At 32.5% G+C, this 27708-nt stretch overlaps 1 protein-coding gene across 1 annotated transcript; it reads right to left on the bottom strand.

Moving 5' to 3' along the window:
- Positions 1–3572: 3572 nt before the first annotated feature.
- On the bottom strand, positions 3573–7303 carry LOC115706584 (uncharacterized). The gene is made up of 8 exons (XM_030634283.2): positions 7051–7303; positions 6545–6746; positions 5964–6177; positions 5522–5688; positions 5088–5212; positions 4871–4931; positions 4377–4425; positions 3573–3826 (listed from the first exon to the last, which is right to left on the bottom strand). The coding sequence occupies exons 2-8, from the start codon at positions 6734–6736 to the stop codon at positions 3756–3758; spliced, it is 879 nt and encodes a 292-aa protein (XP_030490143.2). The 5' UTR covers positions 6737–6746; positions 7051–7303; the 3' UTR covers positions 3573–3755.
- Positions 7304–27708: the final 20405 nt, after the last annotated feature.

Raw genomic sequence — 27708 nt, 5'->3', positions numbered from 1 at the left:
TGATTATGTTATTTACATTTGGACTAATTATAATTTTTGTTCATCTAGTTTACATTCATACTAATTAAGTCATAATATTTTTTTCTTCTAAGAGTAATAATGCCAGCCGATACATCAACCTTCCACTCGACCACAACAATAACCTCTCACTCGCCCACAACAACAAACTCGACAATTTGTTGAGTTATTAACTTCGCATGCAGCAACCGTATTACCATTCACCGCCATTACTACAAGCTCGGGACAATGCACAAATAACCCCATTCAACTAGAAAGTTGGTTCAAAATTTTTAAATAATGTGTTTGATGAAGACAATAATAATTAGTTTAAGTTTTTAATTATGTGTGGACAGTATAATTAGTTTAAGTTTTTAATTATGTGTAGACAATAATAATTAACTTAATGCTCAAAATATTTTATATTTATTTTATTATATTTGTTTATATAAATAATAGAAAATATATTTTATTGATTTAAATAAATTTATTATATTTATATTCATTTTATATAAATAATATAAATAAGAAATTATACAAATAAAAAAATTTATAAATAGTAAATTATATAATTAAATCGTTAATTTTTTTATAAAACCTCATTAGCGGCGGGTCCCGCCACTATTAGTCCGTTGCTAAATTTATTATAAGCGGCAGGTGGGTCAGTCCGTCAGTATTAAAGAGTAACAGCAACCCAGTATTATCAGCGGGTCAATAGCGACGGACACTCGCATGTACTAGGCTTTAGCGGTTGTTTTCCGTCTTTTTACCAGTAGATTAGTCTGTCGGTATTTATAGTAATTCTTGTAATTAGTACAACCATAATATGTATTATAAGTGTCAAAGCACTCTTTATACGGGCACATGTGGAACGAAGAACCAAAATCCAAAATCCAATAGTCAGAAAAGTTTTCATCAGTTATGACAGAGAAAACATCAAAGTCACTTTCAAAGCCTTCACCAGCAGCATTTATGGAATCAGATGTGCCTTTGCATTCTTGATTCCTCATTGCTTCAAGATGATTTGTCAATTCTTCATAATTCCTCCTAACATGTCCCTTTTTGTGACAATAGTAGCACTCCACTTCCCTCCAAGAAAGTGAATGATCGCGATTGTCTCTTCCGTCATCATATCTTCCTCTCGATGTACTCCTACCCCGACTTGATTCTGACCTCGTCACAAGAGTTTGATCAGTATGAGACATACTACTTGGTTGCTTGATACTATCTGTCTCCAAAAGAGCGGTTGACACCTCATCTACAGTTAAAGTAGTCTTTCCAACTAAAAATATAGTCACTAATATCTTATATGATTTTGGTAAAGACGCCAACAAAATAATAGCTAGATTTTATCAATTTGACATCTACACTTAATAATTGAGTTATGCAGTTATCAAATCTATTTATATGATCCCTAACATCTTCTTCTTCAACCATTTTTAACTCATATAACTGCTTATTCAAATATAATCCATTTGTTAGGAATTTTGACGTATAAAAATTTTATAACTTTTTCCATAACTCAAAGGGAGATGTTTCGTTCATTACACTACACTTTAATTCAGGAGCCAAACTTAAACTAATAGTTTTTATCACTTTCGCCCAACTCTTTCAAATCTTTATCAGTCATACTCTTATGTTTCTTTCTTTGTAGTGCCTTTAGGAGCCTTAGCTGTACCAACACATCTTTCACCGTGCTCTGCTATAAACTCAAATTGTTCTTCCCATCCTATAGCTCGATCTCAAATTTTGTGAAAGACACTATTTATTGATATTTTTTGTGTTGATGTGAACTTTGGCTCTGATACCACTTGCTGGGAAAAATAATAAACTTCAAGCACATCGAAATAACAAATAAAAGAAGCAAAGAATTTTAACTCGGATTGATAAAACTACCAAATCCACAAAGAGATATATATTTCACTTATAACTTCAAAATTACATATACTCTCTACCTAAACCCAAATCCCAATACACTATTTGCTTCTTCCTCACTCTCACCACACAACAAACTCACACCCACTTCTCATTTCACAACTCACTATTTTTCTCTACACACATACCTTTCTCTTACACACAATATATATATTTATAAAGTACAAAACTTGGGCACTAAGACAACTGGGGACCAAGACATTCCAAAGTTTCCTCTAAAAAAACTTTTCAAAACTTGGCCACCAAGACTTTCCTTTTCACACAATTAATAATTACCCAAAAGAATTGTAACTTCACAAATATAAATAAATAAATAAATAATTTAAGTCAAACTCCAATATAATACTTATTTTATATTTTTATTATGCATATTGGAGAAATACTTCAGAACATGTATTCATCAAGTTTAGTACAATAAATATTGATTTGAACATGTTCTTTAAGCCTCAATTACAATTATATGTTTGTGTTGCTATAAATTGTTTTTGGATTGATCTACGATTCACATTGTGGATTTAGATAGTCAAAAAGGCTCAGGTTGTGCATCACTGGCAAAAAAAAATTAGAAAACCAACAACTTATTTATTTGTTATATCATCTATGAGAATTGAGGTATCAATATCAAGACTTTATTTCTTGTTCTTTCTGTGGTTTTGTTGTATTGTTTGAAGAAAAGTGTTTTAAGATTGGTTTTCACAGTTAATTAACATGTCCCTCACTATTCTATCACTTTATTTTAGACCCTAAATTCATACTCAACGTGTCATGTCACTGCATATATATTTCAACATATCACTTACTTTTTCTTTCTAAATTTATGAATTCATATAAGAAATGTACTCAGAAAAGAAATGCTTTGCACAACAAGCTTAAGTTTATAAGACTCTTCGGGGTTAATATAGTGACACACTGAAAAGAGGAGAGGAGGAAGAACACAAAGTGATTCTTTTAATGTCAAACATTAAGGTTTTTAAGAGGCTTAAAAGACATTGGCAAAGGGAGATGGAATATAATCTTAGAGTCTGGACTCAATAGACGACTCAAGTGTTGATTTAGAATCTTATAACACAAAAGTATAGATAATTTAAGATCTTATCCTATGTGGGACTCAATACACTCACATACACTTTCTTCTCATTCGAAGACTGATAAAATTTCATTAAAATTACAACATATATATTTATTAAATTGGATGAAGACTAAAGAGCGACAAAAGAGAGGTTTCAATTTCTTTTTTCAACAAAAGAAAAGTTTTGGTTTGATAGTTATTATTTATTTATTTACTTGTAACATCCTTAACTTTAACATAAAAAACATATTAAGCTAACAAAATCTATTAAACTAAAAATAACGTTACATGACTATATATATATATAGGGATATGATTTTGTCCTGCGATGTACTTTTACAGAATGTATTCCGTGGTACATTAGATGGATGTCAGGGTACATTAAATGAGTGTCAGAGTACATTAAATGAGTGTCAGGGTACGTTTACATATATTTTATATATAAAGATATATCCCTAAAAATAAAAATAAATAAATAATTATGATTTTAGGTAGTTCATGTAAGAATATCTTTAAAAGTTTACAAAAAAAAAAAAGCTTATTCTAACTTATTCAAAATCCAAACCAAAGAGGCCTAAATAAATATCATCTTTTCTTTTGAAATAAAAGGATCATCTCTTTTGAAGTACACCAATACATGGGCTTTTACATTCAACTATTTTCCTTTTTAAGTAATAATGATTCATTTAATTGAAAAAAAAATAAACAAATATGTATCATAAACTTTGAAAAGATTAAATCTGCATCATCTTAGCTAAACGTGTTTTGCCTTCACATTCTTCAATGGTGTAAATGTAAAGTTTCCAGAAAACATAGCATCTTTATCTGCCCATTCAAACATTTTACAACTTTGTCAAAATAAAGTTCATAGATAACAAATATAACAAATGTTCTTTTTTTTTATATATATATATAGAGAGAACATGTCATAATATCATGAGTAGTTCAACACTCCCAAATAAAAATGGACATTACAAATTTCACAAGCCAGATAATTAATTAAAATTGAAACCTTATTAGTATTTTTTTCATTTTTTTTTTTACACAAAACTGAATCCTTACTGTATCAAATTTAATGACCATGATGGAAAGATTAAGACTACATTTGATTAGGAAGAATAAAAATAAAGAAATAACAATGAGAATAAATTGAATAGGAATAAGAATATAATAGAATAAAATTTAAAATACATTAAAAAAAATTGATAAATTAATATTATTAATTTTTTTTTCAAAGTGTTACGGAAAAGTTATTCTATTAGAATGATATTTCAATACTTAATGAAGAAAATAGTGCAAATCTTTATCCTACTATATACCTAAAAACTAAGAAATAATAAATGATCCAATTGTGAAAAGTGAAAAGAAAACATACCTGTTAATGACAGACAACTAACTTCTCGAGAAGCATACCTCGCCATTGCCTGCACATATTAAAAGGTCATAAGACAAGTGAATTATTTACAATCTATCCTCCTTCTCCACATATAATTAATATAAATATATATATAATTATACAGTAGTGAATAGAAAAAGAAGAAAGCAAAGAAAAAAAGAGTTTCGGCAAAACACAAAATCTGTTTTTGATTCCACTGTTTGCTCTATGCGGTCTAACTGGTTTGATTTAATGTACAACTAACTCAGGGCAACTAGCATGTTAAGGTAAGACTAGTTTGTTGAAAAGCAAATAAATCTTGACCATGTCTAATTCATCTTCACTACTAATATTGATTTTCAGCAATATCAAGGACTTCTCAACACAGATTTGTAGAGTTCGTGTCTGGTCTATGGAGCAATGTCTGAAATAATACTAGAACATATCCAGCATGACTGTATATAACAATAGTAAGGGGCATAATGAGTGCATGCCTGAACTGTCCGAGCTGCAGCAGCATCTGGCTTTAATGAACCATCATCAGAGAAAACATTCCTGCAATGCACATCAATGGCAGTTCAGCCAAAAAAAAAAAGACAAAAGGTAAGAAAGAAATGCGGTTCTCATTAATGAGCACAGTTTGCGCATAAGTTGCAATAATTTTTAAGTAACAGGAAGATGGATAGGGACCTATCAATTTCAAGACTTTACCTCCATATGACATTTGGAAGCTCATCTTGTTTAGCTTCTGGAACAATGGCGGCATCATAAGCAACGATGTTTCCATAGAATATTCTCTCTAAATCCTTCATCCATTTAGTCAATAGCAAGTTAACCTGCAATTTCAGTGCTGAATCAACTGTCTGCATGGAAAAAGCCTTAGCCCTATTCTATCAAAAAGAGAAATCAAATACTAACAAGACAGCCTGAAAAGGTTCTATTGTAAATCCTATGTATGTACAACCAGAATTTCCTATCCTTGTATGTTTGAGAATCTTAAAATTTCATGATTAAGCCAATTGACAAAGTAGATTCAATGGCTTCTGGAGAGCACAGGTGGCAGGTGGCTTAAAATTACACAACTTACAAACAAAAAAAGTCATTGGCAGATTATAATGATCAACAAGTAAGAACTGAATACACACCCCAGCTTGAGATACTCTAAGCTCCACATCATGATTGTAAATCTCATATAAGTACTGCCCAAATTCAACACCTTCTTTTCCCTCTTCTTTCAAGCGGCGTAAGCAAAGCCACATGTGAAGCACGAGTAAAGAAAAAGTTGTTTTAAAGGTCTTCTCTAAGTTGAACACTGCAAGTTCAAATTCAGATAAACAAAAAAAATCAATTAGTACAACCCAAGAATGGCAAGGAAACTCAAATAGAAATAGTCTAATTCTACATGACCATTTGAAAGTTTCGGATCACTAATGCTTTCCTTTACGTGTTTATTTCTCCTTTTTTCTTTACCATAAATATTGGATCACCCCGATGGCTAAGGAGCAAACTAAGTTTCAAACACATTTTTCCTGAAAGTTCCTATTCGATTTTACTGTGTGTGCTAAATGATGCTGATAAAAATTTCACCTTCATAAATTGCAGGTTCATCAACTTGGGAGGTAATCCGCGAGTAAACTGCATTTGCCCCCCTAATAGATCTGCTTTGTTTAGAATAAAACAGCATCAGCTTGAGCATAACATGCTTAATGCCCTCATATTTTGGCTCTTCAATTCTCAGTGGGGAAGAGGGATCCAAAGCCAATGAGCAGGGCTTGGACCAAAACATTTTATCAAGATTAACCTGTTGAATGTTGGCAGACCAGTTTTCAGGAGCAATGTAATGGCCAGCAGTGTCCATAATATGATTTCAAACTTATTGACAAATTTAATATAACCAACAACTGTGCATGCTGACACTAATTTTAAAAAAAAGAATAACACACAAGGCATGTATAGTATTTGCAATCATATAAGACATCACAAGAGTCATAAAATCACTCAAAAGATTGTACACAAAACTATCCAATACTTTTCTGTTTTAGTTTTCCTGAAACGAAACGTCTGAGTTTTATTAAAGGGACATATCATCCAACACTAAATGATTCTTAAACAGAAGCTAGAAATAATAGGGAAATTAAATTTCAAGAAGGGTGTCTTCGAAAACCTACCGCAGTTTCATTTCTTGGAAATCTCATTTCAACGTTATCAGAAGTAGTAGGAGCCACAGTTGCAGTTGCAGCAGCCTTCTTATAACTTTGACGTGAAATGACATAGAAATCATTTCTAAGATTCAAGTTCTTCTGTGACTGTGATCCCAGTCTTGACAAATGAGAAAAAGCCCTGTTCCATCTTTGTAACATTGTGAAATACCTAATGGATTCAAACAAACATTACCAAAAACACAAAAACAACACAAATAGCAAATTATACCTTTTAACTTTTAGGGGTTACCCCTCTACCAAAAAAAATAAATAAATAAATAAACTAACACACTCATTTAATAATATATTATCAATCTTTCAATTATAAGCATCTTCGTTTTCCACCTCAACGAAACCAACGAATCATAAAGAAGAGAACCCGTTTATGAAATCAAGTGATTTTCATCATTCAATTCATTCAAAGTAACAAATAATAAGTATAGAGAGGCAATGAGTTTGTCAATCTGATTTACCTTAGAAAACAAAGGCTTCTCTGGTTTCAATACTGAGGCGTAAACAAGGTTCAATGTGAGTTGTGGTTAAAATGGATGATAAACCTCAGAAGATATATAAAAGGAAATCTAAGGGCTAAGAGTGGTAGGGCGTGGCAGTATGCGTTGCCCCATAGTTGGAAATGCTTAACAAGTTATTTTACCGAAGAAATTGAAGAAGCTGGTTTCGCTTTCCTCCCAAACAAGCCCTTGGAATTAGGGAGAATGCATTTTCCAAACGGGTGAGTTTAAAAATGCCTCTTTCATTAATCAATTAACTAAATTTACCTCTAAATTTTTTTTTAATCGAAACATACCTCTTTTTATATGTATTGTACTCAAAATGCCCTAACATAAGGGAGTTACATAGAGAGTATTTGAAGTAAGAGAGGCAAAATTGGTACAATATTTAAAAAAAAAAAAGTAAAAGTAATAGACTTTAAAAAAGAAGGTAAAACTAAAAGAGAACAGTATAAAAAAAATAGAGTCTAATTTCCTCTTTTTTCCAAACAAGTTACAAGTTGCAATTTACTTAGCCTACAATTCTATTCTCTGCTAATGGGTCTAGGAATGTAAATTTGGCCGGGTCGGGCTCAGCCTGACATCATTTCGGACTGACCACGATATAAATGGGTCAGATCCGACCTGCTTTTTTATTTTTATTTTTTTATTTCAAATCTATTTATTTATTTATTTATAAAGAAAAATAGTTAGATTCATTACTAAAACCTACTCTAGTCATCTTAGACCGTTATTCTGTTATTTTTCGTTTTTTTCTATTACTTGATGTACTGCATTATATAAACTCAGCAAAACACAATTGTAATAAAAACTTTTCACTCATTCAATAAAAATCTCTCTGTTTCTTCTCTGCCTTTCTTCTAATATGGTATCAGTAGAAACATCTTCAAGAACCCATTAAAAGCTTCTTCAAGATCATTCGAAAAGCTTCATCAAGGTTCCAATCATGGTGAGAACTCGAGCGCACTCTTCAGCTACTTCCACAGATCCTCAACAACCAGTGGTCGATGCTTCCACCGCTCCTCCACCATCAAACGCTTCCGCCGGCAATCTGCCTCCATCTGCACCACCCATACCAGAACAGATCAGATCAGATCCAGTTCAACGTCCTGCCTATGAAGATATTCGATCTCCTTATTACCTCAGTAATGTCGATCATCCTGGTCTTGCATTGGCAACTCCTCTCCTCACTGATCGAAATTTTCAACCCTGGAAGAGAGACTTCATCCTCTCAATCGGTGCAAGAAATAAAACTCCTTTTCTTGAAGGTACTTTACCTCAACCTTTACCCTCAGATTCTCTTTACAGTTCTTCGACTAGATGCAATCAAATGGTAATGTCTTGGATATTACATTCTGTATCACCTGAAATCAAGAGCAGTATCATGTATCTTGATACTGCTTCTGAGATGTGGACAGTCCTAAACAACCGATTCAACCAAGGAAATGGTCCCCGAATCTTTGAATTAAATGAATCCTTGACTTACCTTCATCAAGGAGAAGAATCTGTCAGCTCTTACTTCACAAAATTAACAGCCATGTGGGATGAAATCAACCAGTTAAGGCCTCGAATACACTGCACTTGTGCAGCTGCTGCTCAATCCCAAGATCACCTTAATCACGATCAAGTTTTACAATTTCTTAAAGGGTTAAATGAGTCATACCATGCCATCCGAGATCAAATCCTCCTTCTTGACCCATGTCCCTCTCTCAATAAGGTTTTCTCAATGGTTATTCATCAAGAAAGGCAAAGAACCTTAGGCACTCGACCCCCACAACCCCTCACTGCAGCTGCAACTCATACCAGCAGTACCACTCCAACAACTGAAACAAATCCCGTGGCAAATGCATCTTCCAAGAACAAAAGACCTAGGCCTCACTGCACTCATTGTCAAAAGTCGGGTCATTACAAAGACAAATGTTACTTTCTTCATGGCTTTCCACCTGGCTATGGAAAGCCAAGAAACAATGACAACAACACTCCTCAAAATCGTAAGAATGATGGAGCTTCCACATCTCGGAACACCCCTCAATCCTCACAAGTTTCTGCCAACACCACTGAGGAAGCACCATTAACCCATGCTCAATGTCAGCAAATCATTTCAATGCTTACTCAGCAACTTCAACCCACTGATGCTTCTACCTCAGATGGGCCAAAAATCAACAATTTTTTTGGTAAACCCGATCCCTTATCTCCCCTTTCCTGGATCATTGATAGTGGTGCAACTCACCACATTTGTTGCAACATAAATTGCTTCTCTTCTATACAGAAACCTATTACTAATAGATCTGTTACTTTACCTAATGCTACAACTGTCAACATTGAACTTATAGGAACAGTAAAAATAAATTCTGCTATAACCTTATATAATGTTTTATATGTCCCTAAGTTCAAACTAAATTTACTATATGTTAGTAGCTTAATCAATGACAGTTTTTTCCATCTTCATTTCACTTCTAACCATTGTCAAATCCAGGACCCTTCTCGGACATTGAGGATTGGGACAGCTGAAAAATACGGCAAGCTATATTACCTGCAGCAAGACAAACTTCACAATCACATTTCCAATTCAGTTTTATGTAATGTAAACACAAAAAGTGACCAATGGCATTCACGCCTTGGCCACCCATCTGTACTCATTACAAATAAAATCAATAAACAACTGAATTTTCCTACTAATTTCAGCAACAATAATGACTGTCCAACTTTCCATTTATCTAAACAAAAGAAATTGCCTTTTGTTTCACATAACAATTTTTCCCAAGATATATTTGACTTGCTCCATCTAGACATATGGGGACCCTATCATATACCTTCTATTGAAGGATACAAATACTTCCTAACCATTGTGGATGACCATTCTAGGCACACATGGTTATATCTCCTTCGAGCAAAATCTGATGCTCCCACCATTATTAAAAATTTCTTCACTTTTGTACAAGTTCATTACAAAAGAAAAATCAAGTCTGTTCGAACAGACAATGCAAAGGAATTAATACTCAATTCTTTTTATACTCAGCAAGGAACAACCAATTTTAATTCCTGTGTTGGCAGACCACAGCAGAATGCTGTAGTGGAAAGAAAACACCAGCACATTTTAAATGTTGCTCGAGCATTAGCTTTCCAATCTAACTTACCACTACCCTATTGGAGCTATATGGTCAAAACAGTCGTGTATTTACTCAACAGAACACCATCGGTTCTGCTCAAGGACAAAACCTCTTTTGAGTTACTTAACAAAAAGCCACTCGAATATACTCATTTAAGGAATTTTGGATGTCTTGCTTATGCTTCCAACATCCACATCCCTCATAAATTTGCCCCTCGGGCCAAAGCTTGCATATTCATAGGCTATCCCGAACATATGAAAGCATACACTCTCCTTGACATTGAGACCAAACACATTTTTTACTCACGAGATGTCATTTTTTATGAATCCATATACCCTTTACAAGGAACGATTCATCACTCTCACATAGACAATTTTTTTTCATCTCATACCAGTGACAATTCTCAACAGCCCTCCAATGACACCTCTCAAACAACCACACTCATTCCTTCACAACCTTCCCACACTCTGCCAATAACAACAAAATCAGGAAGAACAATCAAACCTCCTGCTCATTTAACCGATTACAACTGTGCCACTTCTAGCACAGAACATCCTATTGCAAACTACCTGTAAAGACCGCTTAGTTTAATTTGGAAATTAGCAGTTAATCATGTTTAATTATGAAAATTATTTATAGCTATTTAAATAATTATTTATACTGTTATTATTGAATTCTGAGATGCATTTTATGTCATTTAGTAGTTTTCATAATTTTGCATTTCCGGTGTCCGGTAACATGGAACTCGGTGTTTGGCTCAGTAAAATCACAACTTAGTATGTTAGTAGTGTGGGACGGATTATTAGACATTGGGAATGTCGGGAATGGCCGGGAATTTAGAATTTCCCAAAAATACCCTTTAGTGTTATTTATGTGATTTTAGTGTGAAGGGGCAAAATGGTCATTTTGCCCCATTGTTAGTTTGTCTTTTTGTGGCTTAATAATTGGAAAATATATGTTTAATTAATGCTTTTGTTGGCTTAAGTAAAGGGATTAAGTGGCATTTCTTTCATTTTTCAAAACTTAGAAAAAAATTACAAAATTTTCAAGGAAAAGCTCTCTCTCTTTTCCTCTCTCTATTCGGCCCCTTTGAGCAGCAAGAAAAAGGGGATTTTCTCTTGTGATTCTAGTGATTTTCAGCAAGTCTAGTGTGATCCTTGAAGAGGTATTTCTTGTCTAGTTTTTCTTCCTTTGTTTTCTTGAAAAATGATGAAAAAGATGAGTAATGCATGTTTAATTTTGATGATGTTGTTGCTGCAGTAGTTCTAGGTTGGTTTCTATGTTTAAAATGTTGAATTAAATATGTTTAGTTAGGTTGAAATGCATGCTAGTTGTTCTTGCTTTAGTTGGATAATTTTCTTGTTAAAAAGCTATGGTTTTTCAAAGTGAAATTGAGATTTTGGTGGCTGTGATTATTGCATGAGTTTGTTTTGGTTTTCTACAGCTTTAGTATGCATGTTTAGGTGTTTGAATCATGGTTTGATGCTTGTTGGTGAGCTTTAGCCAAGTTTGAGTTTGAAACTCAAAGCTTGGAGCTCACATGGCACTTTTTGTTTCTGTGCATTCTGGGTAGTTTTATTGCTTTAGAAATGTTCTATAGGATGTTTAGAATAGGTCTGGAAGGTTTGAGTTTAATTGGATTTGATTTGGTGAAGTTATGAATTTTTGAATTCTGCCTGCGAGGAACCGGAATTCCGGTTGTGCATCCAGAATTCCGGATGGGTTTTGAAAATTCCCAGAACCGGAATTCCGGTTGGACAACCGGTCTGCCGGTTGGGTGATTTTCAGAAACCCTAGTTTTCCTCGTTTTTATGTTATTTGGGGTATTGCCATGCTTTTTATCGATAGGGAAACTTTTAGTTCCTTAAGTCCCCGGGAAGTGATTTAGCGTATCACTTATAGTGTTGTGATTTTTATGGTTTAGGAGCCTGTAATCCGCCGCGCAGATAGTTCCAATCAGGTTGACCGGCACACCTGAATTCGGAATTGAGGTAAGATTAGTATAACAGTATGCATATATAGATTACATGTTTAGCGTGCATGTTAGGAAGCCTGTTAGATTACATTAGATATGTATGTTGGCTTCAAACCATCCGACTGTGTCACATCGGTATAGGCTGGAGTATGACCAGCAGCTGGAGTATGACCAGTATGACCGTGTTGGAAATTATTTTACCAGGATCTTAGATCTACTCACAAGTATGTTTATTAACATCCTAAATAAGAACTTTCTAAAACGATAAATTAAACACATATAAAGTTTAAGAAACCTTACATTGGGTGCAGCGGAATAATATGACTCCTTAGTTCGGATATCTAGCCCTTGATTCCTTTACGTAGCGAGCATTATCAATATACGAACTTTGGATCTCTTTCTACGAATCTTTTATCTTTGAAACTCCTTTGCTGATGATCTTTCTTCACGATCTTCCTCACTATGATTGAGGTATCACTTGCTGTGTGTGGGCACTACTCATACACTAAGAAATTTCGAAATTTCAAGAGGGAAGAGAAAGAAGAAGTGGCAGCTAAAGATAGGGAGAGAGAAAGGCTCAGGTTTTTCTCTGAAGGAAAAATAGAAAATTTTAGTGTAATTTTCCTGAAGCCTTCACTATCTATTTATAGCATTCCACTAGGGTTAGGTTTGAATTATTTGGCATTAAAATAATGAAAATATCAGTTTAAATTTCCTACAAAAGTGGCAGGCCATACACTTAGTGGATTGGGCCTTGCTTTTTGCAATTTTGCAATTTTAACACCTTTTGTATCTGATTTTCTCAAAAATGCCAATTTCCTAATTCAACCATTTAAATGCCAATTCTAACTATTTAATAACTATAAATAATTATTAAATAATATTGTCATTTATCATATTCATTAATTGAACCATACAAAGTATCATAATTAACAAATATGCCCCTATAAACTCTTTCTTTACAATTTCGCCCTTACTTAGTGAAAATTCACAAATAGACATAGTCTAATTTGAGAATTATAATTGATTAATCAAAACCAATTACATGAGTCTTACAAGCAATATTATCTCAACTAGTGGGGGGACCATGGGTCTATATAACCGAGCTTCCAATAAGTAGATCAAGAATTTAGCACTAAAATTCACTAACTTATTAATTCTTCGTTGAATCCACGCATAGAACTTAGAATTGCACTCTCAGTTATATAGAATGCTCTATATGTTCCACCATATAGACACATCATTAGTTATCCATTGTTATAATCCTAATGTGATCAATGATCCTCTATATGAATGATCTACCTTGTAAAGGGATTAAATTACGTTACACCCTACTGATGTATTTATTCCTTAAAACACTTGACCCGTATAAATGATATTTCGGCTAATGTGAAATGAGTACTCCACCATTTATGTTCGTTTGGTCAAGCTCGAAGGAGATCATCCTTTGCTTACTATTCGCAGGATAGAAGCTATAGATTCCATGTTTATGCTAGCGCTCCCAACTCAATTGCCTTCTGAGTGTTCCCAAAATGTACGTATCACCACGACACAAAAGTAGGCTTAACTAACAAATCAAAGAACACGAATAGCCTTTCAAGATTGAGCCTAATCATATCAGGATTAAGATCATTTGATCTAGGATCAACTTAGGCGATATTGACTTGAATAGATATTACGGTAAGTTTAATAAATCTAAGTCAAAGTTCAATATCGGTCCACTTCGATGCATACTCCATGCATCCAGACTTTACTTTAACCAATGTTGGAAAGAACATAGTATTTCTCCAAATACAAGTAAACTCTGTTGTAGATTATCATATCGGTAAAACCACATGTCGATAAATCTAGGAAACTTTATTCACATAGTCATGTTTACTTTCCAATGTGTTGACGGCACAATAAACGGGATCAAGTATGTGAAAAGGGTTTCGGATGAATTTATACATTATGTACATATAATCATGAAATAAATCATGTGAACCATGCAACATTAAATGTTATTTACGATCTATATTAATAAGTAAAATACGATTATATTGAAATGAAGTTTTATTTAGGGCATAAAACCCGACAAACTCCCACTTGCACTAATATAAAACAAAAAGTGCGTTTCAAATAATCTCAACACCTTGATATACAAATCAAGTGTAGTAGTAGTAAACTCCTCGTAATAGGATCTGAAAGGTTGAATTAACCACAACCTTTTCTCCACCATTACTCTTCCTTTAATCACAAAATCATTGATAATGTGAAATTCCTCTCTATATGTTTACTCTCTTGGGATCTTTTGGATTCTATACCTTTGGCACTACTTTTGGTTAATCGGGGAAATTAACCTTTAGTAGTTTAAGGCAATTTGGAATGGTGCCAAAGATGTATAGAACTTTCCTTAGACTGAATAAGTACCTTTCTGAGCTTTAACATTCAGTCTCTCTCTAGTAGACCTAGAGACTTCGGATAGGTTTTTAAACTTCTCCAAAATCACTATTCCACCCCAGGTAACCACCATCTTATCAGAAAGATTTTCTAGCACTAAGGCAAATTTCGAAATCTGATATGGTGTAGTCTAAGAGTTTTTAAACACACTCTTATAGACTAACATATAGTTCCTCTTCTTTATCTTAAGATTTACTTGATTGTCTTCCAATGTTCTTCTCCTGGATTAATCTGATACCTACTCATTACTCCCACTCAACGAGCGGGTGTAAAGTCGGTCTAAGGCATACAAAAGCATATCCAAGAGACCTCTCACTTGTTGATATAAGAAATTCTTTCATGGCTTTATCTTTTAGGAATAGTTAAGACTTTTCCTTAGATAAATAAAATCTATGCCTAAGAAGTTGTGAAGCTTATAGATTGCCATTAGAAAGAAAATGCTTGACATCTTACTAAAGTAAGTTGCTTGCATTAGAGTAAGTAATTACCAGGTATACCACAAGCCATAGGTTTAGATAAACCTATAATACTAGGAACAGGAAGTTTGTTAAGTCCATAGAATAGACTTATTAACGAAAATTTCCTTTTATGTCCTTGTAATAGAAAACTTTAGGTTACTCCATGTGAATGGATTAAACCATAGTTCTATTGGCTTTGTTCTTAGTTTCTTATCTTGACAATCCATTACTTGTTTAAACTCACAATGGATTTTAATCACTAGTGTCTCCCAAGTCATAAGAAGGTGAGTTCCTAGAAACTCTCCCACTACGACAAGGCACCGTGAATTATGTCTAAGAAAACTAAATGGTATTGATCTCTTCGGTTGTGACAAGACAACGGGCGGTGGGATCATCATATGTCATATAAGATGATAGAACACTTTTGGAATCAAGAATTAAATATCTCCTTTATTTGCTACTTGTTTTCAGACTTAGTCATTTTCTTAGAAAAGTAGTATTTGTTTGAACAAACACTTTCTTATCTATTGACAATGGGATGGTCCACCCCTAATCACTTAGAATAGCTAAGAAACCATGGTTAACAGTTCTAGCTTTTCTTAAGATTTTGATTAGGTCATCCATGAATCTAGTAATGATTTACATTAAGTATACAACCATTACATCATTCTGAAATTGTATTACCATAGAAGGATTTAGGCAACGACTAGTAACTAATCATCAACATGCAACTCGAAATTTACGGGAGGTAAGTTTGGATATAATTCAAAAATCAATTTAATGATCTTTGTTGCATATCTACTAACTATTTCTCCACCTTTATCGGTTCGCAAGATCTTTAACCACTTACCTTAATGGTTTTTAACCATTGCTTAGAAATTAATGAAATTTTTCAAACATTTCAAATTTCTTTGCTAAAAGGTATAATCTAGAGTTATCGTCTTAAGAATGCAACGAAAAACTCCTATCCACCCCTGAATGTACATCCATGCGAATGAGATGAACTACTTTCGGTGGATATGAGGCATATTATCTCTTTGCAGAGATTGATCATGTCAAATTCACTATGAACAAGATACAAATGCCATAGATTAAAAAAAATGTGGTAGTGTCTTTTGATGACATAGGTTTAGTTACATCAAAGAGTTCTTAGAATAGTGCAAGTGGATCCACAGGTCCATGAGAATACCTAACTCATATTCCATACGGTTTGAATCCATTAATAAAAGATGGACATTTAAACACTTGAGAAAGTGTAAGCGTATTGTATACGGAATTAGAAATATAAGAAAATTTACATTTGGATTCTAAAATTAAAGTGAAAGACTTAAATTCAACCAAATATAATGAGTAATTCTTTCTTGGACCACCACTTTACTAATACAAACTCTAAGTCGATTTGCCCATTACAAGTAGGAGATTTCTAAGATTGAGGATTTATATCAATTGGGAATAGAATTTCGGGATTATAATCATATACATCATTTAATTTCTTAAGAGAAAATATAATGACATGAAATGATTTATAGACCATTCATCCAATGATATGTTTTGAAGCTAATTCGAAATGAATAAGCTAAGAGGAATTAGGATAATTTCGTTTATAAATAAGAATCCAACGATGCTTCGATTAGAGAAAGACAAAGTAATCTTATTTATGTAATCTTCTTGTTTCATATTGTAAAAAATACTAGTCTAAGGTGTCATCAATTGATGAACAGTTAGATGTCGCATATACAATACTTATCTTTCGAGGTCTTACACTATTATGTATGTCTAATGGTGAAAATCCACTAGGAATTTATCTCATTAGATAAACAAACATGTTAGACCAACAATGAAGATTCGAAATTAAACTACAACTTAATAACAGAAAATAACATGGTTCAATATAAATTCATACACAATTCAGAAATTATAAACATATAGCAAGTAGGAATGACTAGTGAAAATACTAAAACATACAATCCTAAATAATTTCCAAGGTTTTCAACAAGGCGATATCGGTGTCCGTTTAGGCGAGAGTCAAAGCTACCATTCATTGAATAGAGTTGTCAGCTCGTCTAAAATGTTAAACATTCTAGCAACCTTTTATTCGATCAAGATTGGAATTCAGCGTTGTCCCGTTTAGGCGAGAGTCAAGGCAATTCTATCTTATGAGCTTCCACCATTGTTTCATAATTTGCAAGTCAAGTATGGTCGCCACCATTAGGGTGATCCATACCATACAAAACACTTACAAACTACTTATCATGCGAGGTTAAACGGTGCGAAATTGCTAATGAACGTTCCTCCATTAGGGAGGATTACTCACTAAAACAAACGCGGTGTAAAACCCACAATGGAGATCGAATGTCTCTATAATAAAGCTCATTATTTGAAAAGAGTTGTATTTTCTATTATTCTCTTTATTTATTCTATTTATTTTAAATATATATTTATTTAATTAAAATTTCCAATTTAGAATGAAAAATTCTAAATATAAATTTTAATTTAATATTTATAAATTTTACTTAGATGGATATGAAAATAATATGAATTATTTCCATCTTAGTAATAATTTCCAATAAATATTTAGAAAAAATATTTAAGTTGTTACAAAATTAATTTAAATTAATTTACAACTCAAATTTAATTTTCTATAAATATATATTGCATTTCGAAAAATTAAAGTATATAAGAATACAATTTTCGAAAAATGCATATTAAAATAAAAAATAAATCTGGAAAAATTATTCTAATTTAATGTTGGCCCAAAATTAATTAATAAAATTAATTTACAACAAAAAATATAATTTTCCTATTTAATTAAATATATAAGAAAAATTACAAATATTTAAGTATGATGATGAAAATCAACTTAAATATTAATTTTCTATTTAATTAAATACACTAGAAAAAAAACTTCAAGCAAAAATATCACCTATCTAGATTTTCCTTTGACTAATTAATTCTATTTCTAATAATATACTTTAATTCAATTTATTTTAAATTAATCAATAAATGAAAAAATCATTGATTTAAGTTGATCCAAGAATTAATTAAAATAATTAATTTACAACTTAATCTATTTTTCAAGATAAATTCGAAATTCTAGCATTTAAGAAATGCAATTTCGAAAATTGATTAATAAAATAAAGAAAAAATATATTTTGAAAATTATTTAAATTTAGTTGAAAAAATAAATTTCAACTAAAAATAATTTTCTATTTAATTAAATGTCATGAAAAAGAAATATTTAAGTATGATGATAAAAATCAACTTAGATATTTAATTTTCAAATTAATTAAATGTATTAAATTCAAGAAATAAATAATTAAGTGTAGAGAAGGCTTAATTATTAATCTCTAGTTTAATACTAGGAAAAATATACTTAAAATAAATTGTACCAAAATTAATTATTTAAATAATTAATTTCACAATTTATAATATTTTCCTATTTAATATTAGAAATAATAAGTAGTCTAGAAATAACTATCTAGAAAATATCTTATTTGACTAAGTATCTTTTCCACAAAATTTGAAAAAATATCTAATTTAAGTTGTACTAGAAAAATCTAGAACTTAAATATTTTCAAATTTAAATTTAATTAAATATCAAAAATTAAGTTGTAACCACTTAATTTGAAAATATTCCATTTTAAGTTAATATTTGAAAAGATATTAACTTAAAAAATATCTAAAGAATCTTAATAACCAATGCCTAAAATTCCTCAAACTTAATTTTGAAATTTTGAATTCAAAAGATATTGATTTAAGTTGGTTAGTTGAAGATAACTAAATATCAACTTAAATAGGAATATTTAATGAAAAATTTAAATTAAGTTCCAGAAAGAATCTAGATGGTTATAATTCTATATTTAATTAAATACAAGAAAATACATATAGTTTAGCTTAGAATAAAAAATAATTCTTTAAACTATATTTTTCTTAAATTAATTTCAAAATAAATGAAATTAATTATGTTGCTAATCAATTTTAATTAGGTTAAACTAGTGTAATTAACCTAGTACAGTCATTCAAATCAGGCAAATGGGCCTTCACAATTGGGGTGGTTTGTGTGAGGGGAGAGTCTTGGGTTCGGTATGTCGTACTTCTATGGCTCCCAACTACTCACCTGAGGCCCGAGAAATTTAACCTTAATAAGAACATTGTTATTAATTGAATAAGCCAAATAACTAAATGGGCCTAAATAAATTCTATCGAAGCTATGATAATTTATTTTAGCAACAACAACCTATATGTATCTATAATCAAATTAAACACATAGGCTCACACGGGCACACTTTGGATGGGTCACATCATGTTGCTAGGTCATACACGATGAAAGAAGATTGTAAAATTTTTTATTACAAATTATTAACTTGACCCGAGGAGCCATCGAGATCATTAGATCGGCAAAAAGTAACCATGGCTATTTGCAATCAAGTAATAATAGGTTTTGAAAACTTACAAACAAGCTAAAACACATACTCTGCAACGGGGTTAGGTTGGATAGTTGGAAGTAGGATTTATTTAATTTTAAATAAATAATTTCGAATAAATAAATAATTAAATTAAAAAAAAATTTAATATTCGAAAAATAATTTAAAAAAGAATTAATTTCGGAATTTAAAATTAAATTTCGAAAATAAAAAAAATTTAAAATTAAACCTACTTTTTATCTTATATCTATTTAAAATTACATGATTATAAATATCTATTTTAAATTTAAATAAGGTCAAAATATCTAAAAAGATTTAATTAAAAAAATCTTAAAAGATAAGAATTTTAAAATATCTTAAAAGATATTATAAATATCTTTAAAAGATATTATAAATATCTTAAAATATCTGACCTTAAATTTAAAAAAATATAATCAAATTTAAAAATAAGATATATTTTTAAGCGAAAAGATAAATACGAATTACATTCAAATTCAAATTACACTAATATCTTGAATTAAATTAAAAAAAATTTAAATTAATTCAAAATGATAATTAAATTGAATTAGGAATAGAAATAGTATATATACAAAACCATACAAAAAATTGGAAGTTAATTCCATGAAAAAGTATGAAAAATTGAAGAAAATTGAAAAAATTCGAAACTGTACGGACAGTTACGCGATCGCGAGGAAACTATCGGCACGGCCAGATTTTGTCAAATCTTCAAAAAATCATAACTAATTCAAATAAAATCCAAATTGAGTTCTGTAAAAGGCTAACTTGCTTAATTTTTTTCCATACTATCCAATAAAAATAATGCCAGAACCGAAATAACAATTATTTTTCACGAAAATTTCACAATCATCAATCAATCATCAAATAACACTCAATACAACATGATACCATCCAAAGAACATACAAACAATCGTTTTAAAGTCCAAATTACATGTAAGTAAATCAATTACCATGGCTACGATACCGGTTATTTGGAAATTATTTTACCGGGATCTTAGATCTACTCACAAGTATGTTTATTAACATCTAAAATAAGAACTTTCTAAAACGATAAATTAAACACATATAAAGTTTAAGAAACCTTACATTAGGGTGCAGCGGAATAATATGACTCCTTCGTTCAGATATCTAGCCCTTGATTCCTTTACGCGCGAGCATTATCAATATACGAACCTGGATCTCTTTCTACGAATCTTTTATCTTTGAAACTCCTTTTTGCGATGATCTTTCTTCACGATCTTCCTCACTATGATTGAGGTATCACTTGCTTTGTGTGGGCACTACTCATACACTAAGAAATTTCGAAATTTCAAGAGGGAAGAGAAAGAAGAAGTGGCGGTAAAGATAGGGAGAAGAAAGGCTCGGGTTTTTTTCTGCGAAGGAAAAATAGAAAATTTTAGTGTAATTTTCATGAAGCCTTCACTATCTATTTATAGCATTCCACTAGGGTTAGGTTTGAATTATTTGGCATTAAAATAATGAAAATATCGAGTTTAAATTTCCTACAAAAGTGGCAGGCCATACGCTTAGTGGATTGGGCCTTGCTTTTTGCAATTTTGCAATTTTAACACCTTTTGTATACGATTTTCTCAAAAATGCCAATTTCCTAATTCAACCATTTAAATGCCAATTCTAACTATTTAATAACTATAAATAATTATTAAATAATATTGTCATTTATCATATTCATTAATTGAACCATACAAAGTATCATAATTAACAAATATGCCCCTATAAACTCTTTCTTTACAATTTCGCCCTTACTTAGTGAAAATTCACAAATAGACATAGTCTAATTTGAGAATTATAATTGATTAATCAAAACCAATTACATGAGTCTTACAAGCAATATTATCTCGAACTAGTGGGGGGACCATGGGTCTATATAAGCAAGAGCTTCCAATAAGTAGATCAAGAATTTAGCACTAAAATTCACTAACTTATTAATTCTTCGTTGAATCCACGCATAGAACTTAGAATTGCACTCTCAGTTATATAGAATGCTCTATATGTTCCACCATATAGACACATCATTAGTTATCCATTGTTATAATCCTAATGTGATCAATGATCCTCTATATGAATGATACACCTTTTGTAAAGGGATTAAATTACCGTTTACACCATACAATGTATTTATTCCTTAAAACACTTGACCCCGTATAAATGATATTTCAGCTAATGTGAAATGAGTACTCCACCATTTATGTTCGGTTGGTCAAGCTCGAAGGAGATCATCCTTTGCTTACTATTCGCCAGATAGAAGCTATAGATTCCATGTTTATGCTAGCGCTCCCACTCAATTGCACTACCGTGTTCCCAAAATGTACGTATCACCCTGACCTAAAAGTAGGCTTAACTAACAAATCAAAGAACACGAATAGCCTTTCAAGATTGAGCCTAATCATATCAGGATTAAGATCATTTGATCTAGGATCAACTTAGGCGATATTGACTTGAATAGATATTACGGTAAGTTTAATAAATCTAAGTCAAAGTTCAATATCGGTCCCTTAGTCACATACTCCATGCATCCAACACAGCTTTACTTTAACCAATGTTACGGAAAGAACATAGTATTTCTCCAAATACAAGTAAACTACGTTGTAGATTATCATATCGGTAAAACCATTGTGTACGATAAATCTAGGAAACTTTATTCACATAGTCATGTTTACTTTCCAATGTGTTGACGGCACAATAAACAGGATCAAGTATGTGAAAAGGGTTTCAGATGAATTTATACATTATGTACATATAATCATGAAATAAATCATGTGAACCATGCAACATTAAATGTTATTTCTGATCTATATTAATAAGTAAATCTGATTATATTGAAATGAGTTTTATTTAGGGCATAAAACCCAACAGACCGAGTATAGGCTGACATTGTATGACATCGGCACAGGCTAGAGTATGACTAGCAGCTGGAGTATGACCAGTGTGCCGAGTATAGGCTGATACTTAGGTTGGTGGTTCCGTACTATTTGACGTATCACATCGGTACAGGCTAGAGTATGACTAGCAGTTGGAGTATGACCAGTTCGACCGAGTATAGGCTGATACTGTAACACATCGGTACAGGCTGGAGTATGACCAGCAGCTGGAGTATGACCAGTTCGACCGAGTATAGGCTGTTACTTGTCAATAGTACCGTCCCTATGAACGTTCAGGACTCAGTATCGTGTTGGACACGGCAGTTAGGGTTATGGTCAGGGGTATGGGCGTCTGATCATGACCGGGATTTATGTATGAGTATTATTATGCTTTTCTTACTGAATCTGTCGACTCACAGTGCTATGTTTATGTGTAGGTAAGGGCAAGGCTAGGGCTGATGGACCGTGAGCGAGCCGGTGAAGATTGTACATGTCGGGGCGGTTAGGCCTGGAGCGTACGATCATCGGGACAGCAAGGCTATTTTTGTAATTAGTCGCTAGGCGACAAGTATTTTGTATAGACAGTAAACTTTTGTAAATGGTTTTGTAATCGGGATCCCGAGTATTTTGTATAAATATTTTACAAGTTTAATTAAAAAGCAAAAATTTTAATTAATCACGTTTTCCATAAACCTCGTTGATTAGCAACGAGCTGTACAGTATGTTTAAAAATCACGTAATACGCCTATGATAGTTAGGGTGTTACACTACCTGTCATATAAGAAATTTTCTCCTCAGTTCAGGGCTGCCGCCCTTGCCATCTCCCGCCTTACTGAACCAAGTTCTTTTGCACAAGCCTGCAAAATAAAAGTTTGGAATACAGCCATGGACACAGAAATTGACGCTCTCGAAGCAAATGAAACATGGATCGTTGTTCCTCTTCCCCCGGGACAACACACAATTAGTAACAAATGGGTTTATCGAATCAAACTCAATCCTGATGGCTCGGTTGAACGATGCAAAGCACGTCTCGTTGCCAAAGGATATATTTGTTGGGTTTTATGCCCTAAATAAAACTCATTTCAATATAATCAGATTTACTTATTAATATAGATCAGAAATAACATTTAATGTTGCATGGTTCACATGGTTTATTTCATGATTATATGTACATAATGTATGAATTCATCTGAAACCCTTTTCACATACTTGATCCTGTTTATTGTGCTGTCAACACATTGGAAAGTAAACATTAGGGGTGTACGTCGGTCGGTTTAGTCGGGTTATAGCATATTTTTATTAACCCAATATAAATATCGGGTTGCAAAATTTAATCGTAACCCGCCCAATGAAAATTTAGAAAAAGTTCAACCCGCCCAATGATTTTGTCGGTTTGGTCGGGTTAACCCGTCCAAACCGTTCTTCATTTTTTTTTTATAATTATTATTGTTCGTTTCTAGAATTCAAGTAACAAAAAAGTTAAAAAAATAAAAATATATTATTTATATTTCAAGTTAAATAATGCTATAGTTTAAATTAATTTTAAGAACTTTAATATAAGATAAATATAATTGAGTAAACATAAAATAATTGAATAAAATAATAAAAAAAGTGATAATATAGTGTAGATTTTAAACTTTAACTTCAATATCCAAATACATTAAAAATTATTAACTATAAAATCTAAGTTTTAAGTTAAAAATTAAAATGTCCAAACTTTAAATACAAAATAATTTAACTAATAAATGTAATTTATATAATATAAGATATACACTTTTATTAAAAAATATATAAATCGGTTTAATTCGGTTTATTCGGGTTAATTGGGCGGTTTAGAATAATTTGTAAACCACCCAATATATTCATTGGGCGGGTTGGATTTTCATTATATTATTTCGGGTTGTATTTTTTGTCGGTTTATTCGGTTTGGTTTGGGCGGTTTATTCGGGTTGAGCGGTTTGTAAATTTTATTGAACACCCCTAGTAAACATGACTATGTGAATAAAGTTTCCTAGATTTATCAGACACAGGGTTTTACTGATATGATAATCTACAACAGAGTTTACTTGTATTTGGAGAAATGCTATGTTCTTTCCAGAGCATTGGTTAAAGTAAAGCTCAGGTTGGATGCATGGAGTATGCATCGGAAGGGACCAATATTGAACTTTGACTTAGATTTATTAAACTTACCGTAATATCTATTCAAGTCAATATCGCCTAGTTGATCCTAGATCAAATGATCTTAATCCTGTTATGATTAGGCTCAATCTCGAGAGGCTATTCGTGTTCTTTGATTTGTTAGTTAAGCCTACTTTTAGGTCAGGGTGATACGTACATTTTGGGAACATGGTAGTGCAATTGAGTGGGAGGGCTAACATAAACATGGAATCTATAGCTTCTATCTGGCAAATAGTAAGTAAAGGATGATCTCCTTCGAGCTTGACCAAACGAAAATAAATGGTGGAGATCTCATTTCACATAAGCTGAAATATCATTTATACGGGGTTAAGTGTTTTAAGGATTAAATACATTGTAGGGTGTAACGGTAATCTAATCCCTTTATAGTGTACATCATTCATATAGAGGATCATTGATCAAATTAGGATTATAACAATGGATAACTAATGATGTGTCTATATGGTGGAACATATAGAGCATTCTATATACTGAGAGTGCAATTCTAAGTTCTATGTGTGGATTCAACGAAGAATTAATAAGTTAGTGAATTTTAGTAATAAATTCTTGATCTGCTTATTGGAAGCTCGGTTATATAGACCCATGGTCCCCGCACTAGTTGAGATAATATTGCTTGTAAGACTCATGTAATTGGTTTTGATTAATCAATTATAATTCTCAAATTATACTATGTCTATTTATGAATTTTTCACTAAGTAAGGGCGAAATTGTAAAGAAAGAGTTTTAGGGGCATATTTGTTAATTATGATACTTTGTATGGTTCAATTAATAAATATGATAAATGACAATATTATTTAATAATTATTTATAGTTATTAAATAGTTAGAATTGGCATTTAAATGGTTGAATTTGAAAATTGGCGTTTTTGAGAAAATCAGATGCAGAAAAGATAAAACTGCAAAATTGCAAAAAGTGAGGCCCAAATCCACTATGTATGACCGGCCACTTTTGTAGGGAATTTATACTGATATTTTCATTATTTTAATGCCAAATAATTCAAACCTAACCCTAGTGGAATGCTATAAATAGATAGTGAAGGCTTCAGGAAAATTACACTTAAATTTTCTATTTTTCCTTCAGAGAAAAACCTGAGCCTTTCTCTCTCCCTATCTTTAGCCGCCACTTCTTCTTTCTCCTCCCTCTTCAATTTCGAAATTCTTAGTGTGAGAATAGTGCCCACACACAGCAAGTGATACCTCAACCATAGTGAGGAAGATCGTGAAGAAAGACTTTCAGCAAGAAGGAGTTTCAGCACTAAAGAATCAGAGAAAGAGATCCAGGTTCAGATATTGATAATGCTCTGCTACAGAAAGGAATCAAGGGCTAGATATCTGAACGGAAGGAGTCATTATATTCCGCTGCACCCAATGTAAGGTTTCCTAAACTTTATATGTGTTTATTTCATCGTTTTAGAAAGTTCATATTTAGGGTGTTAATCAACATACTTGTGAGTAGATCTAAGATCCTGGTAAATAATTTCCAACAATACTCAACAACAAGGTGTTGACTATTTCGAAACTTATGCTCCCGTAGCAAAATTCAACACACTCAAATTACTTCTCTCTCTCTCGCTGCCATTAACCAATGGCACCTTCACCATATGGACATAAACAACGCATTTCTTCATGGTGACCTCCATGAAGAAATCTATATGAAATTACCCCAAGGTTACAAACCGAAAGGCCCTCTCCCTCCAAATGTTTTCTGCAAATTGCAGAAGAGCATATATGGGCTCAAACAATCATCTAGACAATGGTATGCCAAGCTCAGTACAGCCTTAATCAAACAAGGTTTTACTCAATCACAGAATGACAACTCCCTGTTCATAAAACGCTCCCATGACACATTTCTTGGCTTACTTATATACGTTGACGACATCATAGTCGCCACCAACAACACTACAACCCTTAATTCCTTCATATCAACTCTCGACAGTCACTTCAAATTGAAAGATCTTGGCCCTCTTCGATTTTTCTTAGGCCTTGAAATAGCTCGTTGCAAAAATAGAATCTCTGTAAGTCAAAGATCCTTTACCTTACAATTATTACAAGACAGTGGCAAGCTTGGTACCAAACCGGTTTTAACTCTAATGGAACCCAATACAAAACTCAACAATAAAACCGGCAACCTACTCACCAACCCTACACAATACAGAAGTCTCATAGGGAAGCTAATATATCTCACAATTACAAGACCTGACATTTCTTTTACAGTCAATAAACTTAGCCAATATCTTCAAGCACCACGGGACCCTCATTTACAAGCAGCCAACCGCATCCTCCAATACTTAAAAGGCACTCCAGGTCAAGGACTTTTCTTCCATACAACATCACCTTCACCACTCAGACTTCAAGCCTTTGCAGATGCGGATTGGGGAGCATGTTTAGATACAAGAAGATCCATCTCTGGCTACTGCATTTTCCTAGGAAATTCTCTCATATCCTGGAAATCGAAAAAGCAATAAACGGTGTCAAGGTCATCTGCTGAAGCCGAGTACAGAGCCATGGCCAACACTGCATGTGAACTCACCTGGCTTCATTCCATCATCAATGAACTCGGCATCAACATCCAACTTCCCTCCACCCTGTTCTGTGACAACCAAGCAGCACTTCACATATCAGAAAATCCAGTCTACCACGAGCGCACCAAACACGTCGAGATAGACTGCCACCTTATCCGTGAAAAGATCAACATTGGTACAATCAAAACAAATCATGTTCCACCCAAATCCAACATCGCAGACATCATGATGAAGCATCTGCTTCCAGCACACTTCTCTGCTCTTATTTCCAAGATGAGTGTGAAAAATTTTTACACTTCATTTTGAAGGGGGCTCTTAGACCGTTATTCTGTTATTTTCCGTTATTTTTTGTTACTTGATGTACTGCATTATATAAACTCAGCAAAACACAATTGTACCAATTCAATGAAAACTTTTCACTCATTCAATAAAAATCTCTCTGTTTCCTCTCTGTCTTTCTTCTAATAAGTCAATAGCAACCATTTTCACTACTATGAACAAAAACAACAGCTGTGTTTTAGAACAAAATAGAAAACAAGAAAACCCAAGTTAATTGCTATCAATTGATACTCAGTAATTTGTATCAGCCCCATAAAAAC

The sequence above is a fragment of the Cannabis sativa genome, chromosome 1, assembly GCF_029168945.1.
Source record: "Cannabis sativa cultivar Pink pepper isolate KNU-18-1 chromosome 1, ASM2916894v1, whole genome shotgun sequence".
Lineage (NCBI taxonomy): Eukaryota > Viridiplantae > Streptophyta > Magnoliopsida > Rosales > Cannabaceae > Cannabis > Cannabis sativa.
Note: the sequence above shows the minus strand (reverse complement) of the source record. Positions and strands in the feature narration are given on the sequence as shown.

What these genes read in the sequence shown, in the direction of transcription:
- LOC115706584 (XM_030634283.2), bottom strand. Translation starts at nt 6,736, where the DNA reads ATGTTACAAAGATGGAACAGGGCTTTTTCTCATTTGTCAAGACTGGGA. An exon ending in TTAGAGTATCTCAAGCTGGG is followed by an intron (nt 5,213 to 5,521) that starts GTGTGTATTCAG and finishes CTGAAATTGCAG; the next exon opens with GTTAACTTGCTATTGACTAA. An exon ending in CTGCAGCTCGGACAGTTCAG is followed by an intron (nt 4,426 to 4,870) that starts GCATGCACTCAT and finishes TAATATGTGCAG; the next exon opens with GCAATGGCGAGGTATGCTTC.